At 43.8% G+C, this 12,393-nt stretch overlaps 1 protein-coding gene across 1 annotated transcript in view; it reads right to left on the bottom strand.

Annotated features, from left to right (window-relative positions):
• Window positions 1–12,393, bottom strand: part of LOC109920629 (serine/threonine-protein kinase LMTK1-like) — a 118,776-nt gene that overhangs the window by 46,570 nt on the left and 59,813 nt on the right. Inside the window, exon 5 of the mRNA XM_048611095.1 lies at window positions 7,304–7,383. Coding sequence (XP_048467052.1) covers window positions 7,304–7,383 — 80 coding nt within the window. The remainder of the gene's footprint in view (window positions 1–7,303; window positions 7,384–12,393) is intronic.

The following is a 12,393-nucleotide window of genomic DNA, read 5'->3' as shown; positions in this document are numbered from 1 at the left end:
GGCTTGAAGGGTCTAGGCCCGAAACGTCAGCCTCTCTGCTCCTATGATGCTGCTTGGCCTGCTGTGTTCATCCAGCCCTGCACCTTGTTGTTCCAGACACGAAACGTCAGCTTTCCTGCTCCTCTGATGCTGCTTGGCCTGCTGCGTTCATCCAGCCCTGCACCTTGTTGTCTCGGATTCTCCAGCATCTGTAGTTCTTACTATCTCTGTTTCGTGTCTGGACCCTTCTTAAGAATATTTCTTTTATATATCCTTGGGATGTGGGGTGGTGGTATAGTGCCAGAGGATTGCAGGACTGCTAATGTCGTACCGTTGTTTTAGAAAGGGAGCAAGGGATAGAGTGAATAATTACAGGCCAGTCAGTCTAACCTCCATTCTCAGTAAATTATTGGATAAACTGTCACATGGAAAGGCACAGAGTAATCAACACCAGTCAGTATGGATTTGTTAAAGGAAGAAAGATGTCTGACTAAATTGATTGAATTTTTTGAGGAGGTGACAAGGTGGATTGATGAGGGCAATATTATTGATATAGGCCATATGGATTTAGCAAGGCTTTCGACAAGGTTCCACATGGCAGACTGGTTAAAAAGTATAAGCCAATGGGACCAGGGAAATGTAGCAAGCTGGAATCAAAACTGGCTCTGTGGCAATAGACAAGGGATAATTGTTGATGGGTGTTTTTATGGCTGGAAAACTGTGTCCAGTGGAGTCCTGCAGGGCTCAGTGCTGCGTCCCCTGCTTTCTGTGCTGTATACTAATGAATTGGACATAGATGTGGTGGGCATAACTGAGATAGTGCGGAGGACAGCTGTAACAGCAGGACGATATCAATGGGCAGATCAGACGGGCAGAAAAGACATAAAAGGAATTCAGCTCGAAGAATTGCAAGGTGGTGCACTTGGAGGGGTCAATCAAGGCAGAGGAAAACATAATTAATGGGAGATTACTCAGAGTTGTAGAGGAAGTGTGGAACATTGCAGTTAATGTTCTCATATCCGTGTAGGTAGCAGGACACGTGGAGAAGGTGACTATGTAAGCTTAAGGACTCTGTTCCTTTATTAGCCCAGATATAGAATACAAAAGCATGGGAAAATTAGGCTGGGACTGTATAAATCATCAGTCAGGCTACTACTTGAGCACTGTGTGCAGTTCCAGTCACTTCATTACAGAAAAGATTTAACTGCATTAGAAAGGGCACAGTGGAAATTTTCCAGGATGTCACCATTTCTAGCAAATGCAGCTGTGAGGAAATATTGGATAGTCTGAACATCTTCTCATTGGAAGAGATGAGGCTGAAGTAGGGATCTGATTAAGGTTTACAAAGATGTGAGGGTCCTTGATAGAATGGATGCAAAGGGCCTATTTATCTTAGCAGAGAGGTCAATGACCAGGGGGCATAGATTTAAAACAAATAGTAGAAAGATTAGCGTGGAGATGAGGAAAACCCTTCTACCACCCAGGGGTCAGCAGGGGTCTGGAGCTCACTGTCAGTAAGTGTGCTTGAGGTCGTCTGGAAATACGCCTGGAGTCCCATAACCTCCCGGGACAGGGAGCAAATGATGGAAAATGGGATTTGACTGAGTAGTTTATTTATTGCCTGCGCAGCCAAAATGGATCCCTCCATCTTATAATTATTTCTCTCATTCTAAGTGTTCTAAGTATCTGAATAGGAAGAATGTGGGGATAGGGTGGGAGAGGGATCATACACAATTGGGCTCCTTGGGAGGGCCAGCGAGGGCATTGATGAGTCAAAAGGCCTGGTTTGTTGTGCTGTAACAGTTCTGTGACTTTATGATTCAATTCTATGTGAGCGATACGGTGGTGGTTGAACCACCTTCTTGAACTGCCACTGTCCATTGGTAAACCCTCAGTACCATGAGGGAGGGACTTCCTCATGGACCCAGCGACAGTGACGTAACCACGATATAGTTCTGAGTCAGGAGAGTGTGACAGAATGTCTAGACGGTGATGATCCCACACATTTGCAGCCTTGTGTTTTCTACATATTATTTTCCTACATATTCCTGACTGTGTTTATCAGACATTACAAAGTGACTGAAATGTGACATCCAAATATTACAGTAAAATATGTGCCTGTCGATAAAAGCTGGATAATATATCAGTATTCAGAGAATACTTTTGGTTTGAATATAATGAATGCAAATTCTAACTTTGACCTACAGTGTGTTTGGGATGTGGGTTGAAATGAGAAACTACATAGTCTAGCAGTTCAACAATGAGTTTAATCATCAGAACTGCAGATAACACAACCCATTGTTTCCCTTCAATTGAAATATCCCAAGTAAACAAACAGAGCTAAGAAAACTGACCAATCCTGATGTTCAGCCATTAAACCCTATACTTGGCTTTGGACAAAATGTACTCAAGATTCAGTCACCTATTGTTCTGACTGAGCAATGTTGTTTTTGTCAATTTAAGCCATAAATTGTCCAAATCGCAATCCTTATTTTCTGAGTTTGCAGCAAGCAATTAATTTAACAATAATTTGCGCTAACTTAGCACCTTTAGTGCAGCAAAATGAGCTAAATTGGAGCTATTATTTGACTTGAACCACATAAAATGATATTTGGATGGGTGACCGTAAGTTTCATCAAAGAGTTTTATAAGGAGCACTTCACAGGAGGTGGGAGAGGCAGAGAGGTCGCGGGAGGAAATTTCCAAGCTAAAGGCCTTGGAAGTTGTCGGCATGACTGCCAATAGTCCAGCAACGGGAGTCAGGAACATGCAGAAGGTCAGGGTTAGAAGGTGAAGGAGATCTTGTAGTTTGTGACGCTGCTAGAGGAGGTGACAGAGAGAAAGAGAGAGGGGTGAGAAGGACATCGAAGGACTTGAAAACTAAGGTGAAGGGTCTAGGCCCAAAACGTCAGCCTTCCTGCTCCTATGATGCTGCTTGGCCTGCTGTGTTCATCCAGCTCTACACCTTGTTGTCTCAGATTTTCCAGCATCTGCAGTTCCTACTATCTCTGAATATATTTTAACAAGCCCCAAATAAACTCAGCAAAATAGAAGTAACCTTTTGGGAATGTTTCCTCTGTCTGTTATATACAAGTTTTATGAAGAGTGTGTTTAATTTGTGGACATTTTTCCCCGGCCAAAAGAACTTCGACAACTCTCATAGCACACCAACTGTCTGTTCAGATTTGTTAACAGTGCAGTTGTGGTTCCTAACTTTGATGGAGCTTTGAAATTGGTTGGTGGAAATGGTACATCATAACACAGGCCTAACAGCAGGTTGCCTAGCAACGACTGTGAAACAGGCCATCATTCTGAAATGACTGTGAAATGGACCGTAATTCTGAAAATCTGAATAAAAGATTTTCAAGACTTAATAAAAAAATGGAATTTAGGATCTTGCCCCCAGGATGAGAATATCTTTCAAATTTAAAAATCCTAACTTTGTGATACTTGTGGTGCAGATGGATGAAAGTGGGAAAAGTTTGATGCAGCCATGCTAGTTCTAGATTCTGAAAGTTCTGGATTCATCATTTATCTTTATATTGTAAATATAACAAAAACATTAATGGAAGTGGCAGTGGGGACCATTTTGCTTTGAAAATTTCTGTACAATCTCAACCCTGAAGGAAGTCACCATATGTCTACTGGATCACAGTGCTGCCCTCTCATTAGAGAGAAAGAAAGGCAACCAGTGCTAGATTATTTTAAGAATCAGCATGCCTTAGGCAAGAGGAGGAGTTGAGAAGGAGAGTTCTTCATTGGTAACCTCAACCAGTGTGGTAATTGAACCCCTGCTGTTAGCATCACTCTGCATAAACCAGCTGCCCTGCCAAATGAGCTAACTAATCAACATAAGTAACAGGAAACAGTTCCAAACAAGACCCAGCTGTAACAATGATGCTCTCACACTTCTCAAGTATTTGGATTGGACATTTAATCAAGACAAATCCTGAATACTTTGTACACACAACGTTGAACACTCTCAATCAAGCTGTGCACAATCAAGTTTCAGCAAAACTGTGATTCACACTGAGGTGCTTAAATGTTGGGAGCGAAATGCGAACATGCTGTGGGTTGGCATATGAAGTTAAGACTTTTTCCTGACCAACTGTCACTGATACTCTGGTCTCACCTAAGTCCCCTGAAGCAACTCAAAATCATTGATCCTGAAACTGCACGTTAATGTGCAAAGGATAGACATTATTAATATTGTCAGCATGGAAATATATGGCCCAAAAAAGACAATTTTTAGTTTTGTTTTCTATGATGATGCTTGGCCTGCTGTGTTCATCCAGCTCTACACCTTGTTATCTCTCTTCATTATAACATTGTTATTTTGAAAAGGCTGCTTGTGTATGAATATTTCATTGAATGCATGGCTTTTGAAAACAAAACTAAAAATTGTCTTTTTTGGGCCATATATTTCCATGCTGACAATATAAATAATGTCTATCCTTTGCACATTAACGTGCAGTTTCAGGATCAATGATTTTGAGTTGCTTCAGGGGACTTAGGTGAGACCAGATTGTTATCTCAGATTCTCCAGCATCTGCAGTTCCTACTATCTCTGAATGTTATAATGAATTCAGGAACAGCCTTTGCAATACAACACTACTTTTTCGTTCATAATATACAGACTCACAGGCCACAGACTCAATTTACAAAACCAGGCTTCACTTTTATCCCACAGTTGGAGAACTGCACAGCAAGTGAGTCTTCATTGCTCTTTAACAAGGACTTAAATGCCATTAGAGGGCAATTTTGATTCAGACTAATTTGAGAGGCTATTTTTGGGCACGAGAGGAAATTGCCAAATAAAACTAAAAGTGGAAAAATACTTTTTTTGTTGTCATTATGAAGATGAAATGTCACCAATGCTAAAAATCTGAAATTAAAAAATACTCAGAGAGAGTTGACCTTTGTGAAGAGAGAACTGGAGTTAATGTTTCAGTTCAGGGACCTTTCACCTAATCTCAGATGGACTGTAGAAAGGTCACAGACCTGAAATGTTAGCACTGGGCAGATCCTTACAGGGTCACTGGACTCAAAACATTAACTCTATTTTTCTCTCCACAGAAACTGCCAGACCTGCTGAGGTTCTCCAGCGTTTTCTGTTTTTGTTTCAGAATCTTATGCTTTGTTCTAACTTAATTAGTATTCCACCTTCCATTTCATGAAACTCACTGAACAAGGTAGACGTTGGGAAAACTCAACAGGAAAACCGACGTGGGTAGCTGTGGATTCAGCTCACTGCTTACTCAACCTGCTTTGGAAATCAGATCACGCTGTATGGGCACTGGCCACACATACCTCACATCTAGGTACATTGGCATTTGACATGTGCCAGCCTCTAACAACTCACATGAGACATCTCCAATCCACATACATGACGCTTCTGCACCTCAACGCTGTATCTCGAGCTGTATGATGTTGTAGCAAGGACACTGTGTGTGGTCAGGGACACACACTTAGCTCATGGACTGGACCAGGCTGCTTCGCCAGGCTGTTCTCTCACTGGCACGGCACTCACACACTCTGAGCCCACCTGGATGCTCACAGCACCCATGCCTTGCCTTATCTTTTTGCACTTTGTCCCCTCAGCCAGGCATACCAGGTTCTTTGATCCCTGTACTGCCATGCTGTTCAACATAGACATTGAGCCAGAAAGCTTGTCATAGTTGTCAGCAGACCTCAGTCAAGCTTTTGCTCCAGACCCCCTGGCACAGTAAGACAAGAGCAGTCTCCAAAAGCAGCCCAGGGCCTACCCACGGCAGTTGGAGTCAGCATCCTCTCCTTATAAAGGGACAGCCCACCTCCCCGATTGACTCTTTTTGCCTGATTGTGGGCTGTTTTCAGCCTGGTTATGAGGGAAACAGGCAGCTATTATGGTGACTGAAAGTCAAAGGCACAGCTGATACTATTGGTGCAGGTGGGGAGGTGTCCCGAGCAAGTGAGTGGGCAGTGCAGAGGGCACGCAGACTCAGTGGTGTTGGGTGTTGGAGTGGGTGAAAGGAGGATGTCACTGACAACAGAGAGAGTGGTACAACATGAGCCTTGGTGGGAGTTGGGCACGGCAGCAGAGACAGAGTGAGTGAGGTATTGAAGAGAAGATGGTGGAATCTACTCTCTGGTGGAGTGGAGAAGGACACTGCCCTCCTCCTACATTGGCTAGCCATTCTTCCAGAATGAAGCTGTTCCAACCTGGGCGGAGACCTCGTACCAGGCTGGGCATGATGTGGTGTTGTGGCCTCCTCCTGAAGGCAGATAAAGTCTGGTGTCAGGACCATTCCTGTCCAGCGGGACCTCCAGGAGTGGGGCCTACGAAGCAAGGTGTGAAACTCCCCCTCTCTGCCATGTCTGGGGGTAGAACATCAGGAACCATGCAGGGCAGCTCAGAACTGACGGAGCTTGTCTAGGTGCGCAACAGGCTTTTAAAGATGGTGTGGGCGCATAGGACGATGCTGTTTTGGCAGCTAGTCATCAAATGTTGAGTCGTTGTGGAAACGGCGCAAAGGAAGATGGGGCTGGAATCAGATGTGAGAGATGCCACAGTGGCACAATACGTAATGAGTCTGGTGAATTTCGTAAGATACAATGAAAAATCCAATAGGCCTCACAGCAAAAATCCTGCCAAAAAACATGACTCAAGTCAGACTTACCCATAAAAATATAAGTTTTAGCCTTCAGTTTCTCTCTCCATAAATGCAGCAGAAGCTGCTGAGTGTTCCCATTATTTTTTGTTTTACCCCTTATTACCACTTTCATTCAGGCTCTCTCAGTCTCACTTCCATCCACACTTTTGCTAAATTCTCCCACCGACGAAAACATAACCTCATGGAGTTCATTAAAACGCCTGCTTTGATGCTGGATTCAAAACATTTTGCCTATTAAACAAACTGCAACTAACCTCCAATTTATTCGGTCTCAGATTCTGATTTTAAAAACCAGGCAAAGGAATATTGATACTCGATGCTTTTCTCTCCTTTTCAGGCTTTCTAAAAATGACAGATAACATTGTCTATTTGAAAATAAAGAATCAGGCTCAACTTGGCAGCTATAAGTCTGAAACAATATTGATTAACAAACTATCCCAACTTGGACAACGTCTGATACTTTCTGCGGTTTCCGAATCGAAAGCAATCATTCATTTAGATACTCATCAATCAAATGTTAATATAAAGCATCCTTTTACTGAGCTCACACACCAGTCGTTCTGCTTTAATACCTGCTGTGTGTGGTGGAAAGGGAGCAGTTAAAGTCATTTGTGAATTCCAAAAGGAGCAGTTGACCAGCGATAAGTTTAAAAATAAAGAGATCTACTGACCTTTCCAAACCAACCACTGCCTGCCTCTTTTAAGTAGAGGAGGCTTTGACGGCCCAAGTCAGTCTGATGAAGGAAGTGCCCTGTGAATAGACACATATAAACAACAAGATTATCACTGGCATCTCCACCTCCTCCTGTTCTTCATCAATAATCCTTTCCCAAGGCTGTGAATCTAGACTGCAGGAGGTTATGGAATATTGTCTGGCGTGACCGATAGAGAGAGAGAGACATGCTTATCCACCACTGTCTTCTTCACTGAGCAGCCTCTTGACAGGTGAAGTGGAAAACAATTTTGGACAGCATGCGACAGGAAGCAGAAACTGTGCAACTTCAGAGAGAGAGAGAGAGGGAGAGAGAAATAGCTGCTGCTCACTCCAGCCTCAGAGCCAAGGTAAACAAGTTGTTTACTGGGAAAAGATGTGACCCCTGTGGTAGCTCTCCTCCTCGCCTTGGCATTCTCCACCCCTGCAAATTACTGAGTGCAAGGATTGCGAGCACATGCTGACTTACTGAAAGAAATAAATTCTTTGTCAGTAACTTGCGGAGTTGTTGTCGCTTGGCTGGCTGGAGAACATAAAACAATTCCAACATTCCAGTAACATCAGACAGCTCTGAATTAATAAAGATAGGTTTGCATAATTTTCAAAATCATCACAACATGCTGAACATTCTCGTCCTACTGTTCACAGGGCAGCAGGCAATGAATAACCAAGTATAGAGAAGAGAGTTTTCGTTCAGATTAATATAATTCAGTGAAGAAAATCTGAGATATTCCTTTTATACCTACACATATTTTCACCCATGTATGTACACATTTCATATCGGTACATAATATATACATGTAAACATTCACACAGATATTACATATATCTATGTGGACACATATGCACATATACCAGACAGAGATTGTTTGAAAGGTGTTAACATCTGCTCACAAATATCTGTGATTCTTTAAATTAAAATTACAAAGATTTTGAAAGATGTATTGAAAAGCCTTTTGGTATTGACACAATCTCCAAACATCCCCAAGCAGGAATGGTACAATCCATCATTCCTAGTCACCACAGACTGACTAATACTGGAACTGTGTGTGCGTGTGTGTGCGTGCATGTGCGTGTGTGTGTGTGCGTGCGCGCGTGTGTGTGTGTGCGCGTGCGTGTGTGTGCATGCGTGCGTGTGCGCGCGTGTGTGTGTGCGCGTGTGCGTGCGTGTGCATGTATGTGCGTGTGTGTGTATGCAGGGTTTGTTTTGGCTGTGCCATCTTTAACAGATGCCACTCTCTTTTAAGAGTTCAGACACTTTGTGAGAGATGATGGCCTAGTGGTATTATCACTACTCCATTAATTCGAGTGGACCCTGGTAATGTTCCAGGGACCGGGTTCAAATCCTGCCACAGCCGATGGTAGAATTTGAATTCAATAAATATCTGGAAGTCAGAGTTCTGATGATGACCATGGAATCATTGCTGATTATTGGGAAACCCCATCTAGGGAAGGAAACTGCCATCCTTAGCTGGCCTGGCTTACATGTGACTCCAGACCCACAGCAATGTGGTTGACAAAATTAGGGATGGATAATAAAATGCTGGCCTGGTTGGTGATGCCCACATCCCATGAATAAATAAAAACAAAGCTTTATACAGGAACAAATGTTAACTAAGTGACAGGAGAGGCTGGACAGTTAATTATAACCAGTGAGACTGTACCCCAGACAGGAATCCTTCAGTCCAACTCATCTGCGCTGCCCAGAATCCCAATCTGACCTAGACCCATTTGCCAGCATTTGGCCCATATCCCTCTAAACCCTTCCTATTCATATACCTATCCAGATGTCTTTTAAATGTTGTAATTGTACCAGTTTCCACCACTTCCTCCGGCAGTTCATTCCAGATACGCACCACCCCCTGCGTGAAAAAGTTGCCCCATAGGTCCCTTTTTAAATCTTTCCCCTCTCACCTTAAACCTATACCTTCTAGCTTTGGACTCCCCCAACCTAGGAAAAAGACTTTGGCTATCCACTCTATCCATGCCCCTCATGATTTTATAAACCTCTATAAGGTCACCTTTCAGCCTTTGACACTCCAGGGAAAGAAGCCCCAGCCTATTCGGTCCATCCCTATAACTCAAACCCTCCAGTCCCAGCAACATCCTTGTAAATCTTTTCTTCACCCTCTCAAGATTAACAACATCCTTCCTATAGAGGGGCGACCAGACTTGTACGCAGTATTCTAAAAGTGGTCTGTGTCAATGTCCTGTACAACTGCAACGTGACATCCCAACTCCTATACTCAATGTTCTGACCAATGAAGGCAAGCGTGCCAAACGCTTTCTTCACCACCCTGTCTACCTGTGACTCCACTTTCAAGGAACTATGGACCTGCACCCTCCTATGTCTTCTTGTTCAGCAACACTCTCCAGGGCTCTACCATTAACTGGAGAAGTCCTGCCCTGGTTTGCCGTAACAAAATGCAACACCTTGCACTTATCTAAATTAAACTCCGTCAGCCACTCCTCAGGCCATGGCTAAGGTCCGGTTGTCCTCTGGGATAACCTTCTTCCCTGTCCACTCCAACATCAATTTTGGTCTCACTTGTAGAATGAAACAGGTCCGTCACTTGCTCCAGATAACTTCCCTGCATCCCTCCCCTCACTTTGAGATGGTGCCAGCAAATCTTTTAACTCCATCAGGCCTCATCTCATCTTAAGCACCTTTGGCAGTGCAGCAGTTGCTTTGTAGTAGCCACTGGTCTGCTAAATACAGGTATTACAGATGCTTTTAAAGCTTTCAGACAACTGTCTCAGTTCCCAGGTGAAATCTACGACCTAGCAACATTGGCTCAGCCAAACAGGAAGCTTTAAATTTTTGACCCCAGCCTGTTTGGACCCAGTTTGTCCTGTTAAAGTATCAACAGGCAGCAACTGCGTGTGACATCAGTGAAGTATCTGTTGTCCTTTCTCACCTCTACTTGGCGGTCAGACAAGTCATTTTGAAGTGAGCAAATGTCACATACAGCAAAAGCAGGAAAATAATTACAGAAGAAGGGTTAGAACGAATATTGCAGATTACATCGCAAACAATCCACTGTTTATTTGCATTCCACAGTGGATATTCCCACAGCGCACTTTATATAAAACCTCACAATTAGTGTAATGTGAAGTGCAGTGGTCAAGCTTATTGAATATGCAGTTAGTTTAACCAATGCTATTTAGATAATGTTTTCTTACACTGCGATTTCACTTGATCATGAAGCTGTTAACAACATTGATGGTTCAAAATCCAACACATAACAAGATAAGGCGCAAGAGGCAAAAACAGGCACTTTAGCACTGGCTTTGCGATTTGCTGTGTTGAAAGGGTCCCAGCTCTGCCAAATCTGAGGGTCCTGCGGGAACGTTGTTTTGGCAGCCTGGGCAACAGCTCCTCCGGGCTGTGTTCACAGCTTGGAATTGGCAACACTTCAGCACAAATGGCATTCAGTTGGTCGTTTTGTTCTGAGAGGCCTATGTGAAAAATGAGACGGGTGCAGTAGAACAGAGTTGCTCAGAAAAACTAAACACTAACGTGGCTACCGCTCCTGCCCCCCTCTGCCATTAGCTTCCTCTCCTAGAACAACCTATCTATCCAAGGTTCCCATCTGTCCTTGCACACCACACTGAATCAGTGCTGAAAACGTCAGCAACTCCCCAGACACAGAAATGATGATAATGTTTGCCCAATACAGCTGTAGGTTTACTGCTTCTTGTGAAACCCAAGAACAAGTAGCGGCTTGACGAGGCACCCATTAGAAAGGGGTCTTCTTGCTGCATCAGGATGGCCTGTTGGAAATAACCAGCCGTTCTTCAGGCTACAGGCACCAGTCAGCAAGAAGATGGTAAATATTTTGCACCATGTCCCACCTCCTAATCCACATGACTGGGACTGAGTGGGGCAGGATAGGGGAGCATGTATGGAGGATCAGGCAGGAGGGATAGGTGGCGAGAGTGGTCACAGGTGAGTCAAAGCTGACAGTTTAATGTAAAGCCAGGAGGGGGCACTGCTGCTCCATACAGCTTCCCAATCAAGAACCTTTTTGATTTTTTTTGATAATAACATCCGCAGGAGACAAATCTAGGTGTTGTCCACCTGAGAATATTGACAGATTAAATTCAGGAATTTGCCTGGACACTGCATAATGACAAGGTGCCCTAAACTATGTGAAGCACACAGCTGGCACAGAGTCAGTACATGCACACCAGATTTCAGCAGCAAGTACAGGGGGATATTCTCAGTCCCATGTCAGACCTGCCTTGTCTGCGCTCCCATCATCTCAGTGATGCATGGGCTCTTTGTACCTTTTGTTACACCTCTCTTCATTTAATGCAAATATCATTTCAGCTATTTAGTCACGTGCTTGTTTTCCGTCTGCATCAACACCTGTACACATGTGCGTGTGTGTGTGTGTACACGTTTGTGTCTGTGTCTGAGCAAGCACATGTCTCTGTCTGTATGTCTGGTTACTTTCTCCTTTCCTGCATCCAGCACCATCAGAATTAATTGTTGATCCAATCCCAAGCCAGTTGATGATGTAGCAAAGTAGGCACACATGCAATTTCCTTGGTTACAGAGTTGTTCACAGAATGCAGTATTACGTAAATCTGTTTCCTACCTAGCAACAAGTCATTGCCCCGATAGTCTTTCTTGATGCTATGTTGAAATTAAATCAATTAAACTAAATTAAAACAAATCAATGGTTTAACTCTAACAATCCTGTTAAAGGGGCACTGGAATAAAAGACAAGAGACCCAAGTGAAATGTGGAGACTGAAATAACAACTTGATTTTGTGAAGTGACTGTACTCTCCAAACCCTGGAGTGCCACCATTTGCAGAAAGCCCGAAGCTAGTGGACACTCTCTTTGTACTATATACTTTACACTTTACACGAGAGCAGCGCATGGGCTGTGAGCCCTGGAACAGCGCGAGCTGTGAGCCCTGGTACAGTGCGGGCACTGCGAGCCCTGGAACAGTGCGAGCTGTGAGCCCTGGTACAGTGCAGGGGCTGCGAGCCCTGGAACAGTGCGAGCTGTGAGCCCTGGTACAGTGCAGGGGCTGC

This window comes from Rhincodon typus, chromosome 23 (genome assembly GCF_021869965.1).
Source record: "Rhincodon typus isolate 14 chromosome 23, sRhiTyp1.1, whole genome shotgun sequence".
NCBI classification, from domain to species: domain Eukaryota; kingdom Metazoa; phylum Chordata; class Chondrichthyes; order Orectolobiformes; family Rhincodontidae; genus Rhincodon; species Rhincodon typus.
Note: the sequence above shows the minus strand (reverse complement) of the source record. Positions and strands in the feature narration are given on the sequence as shown.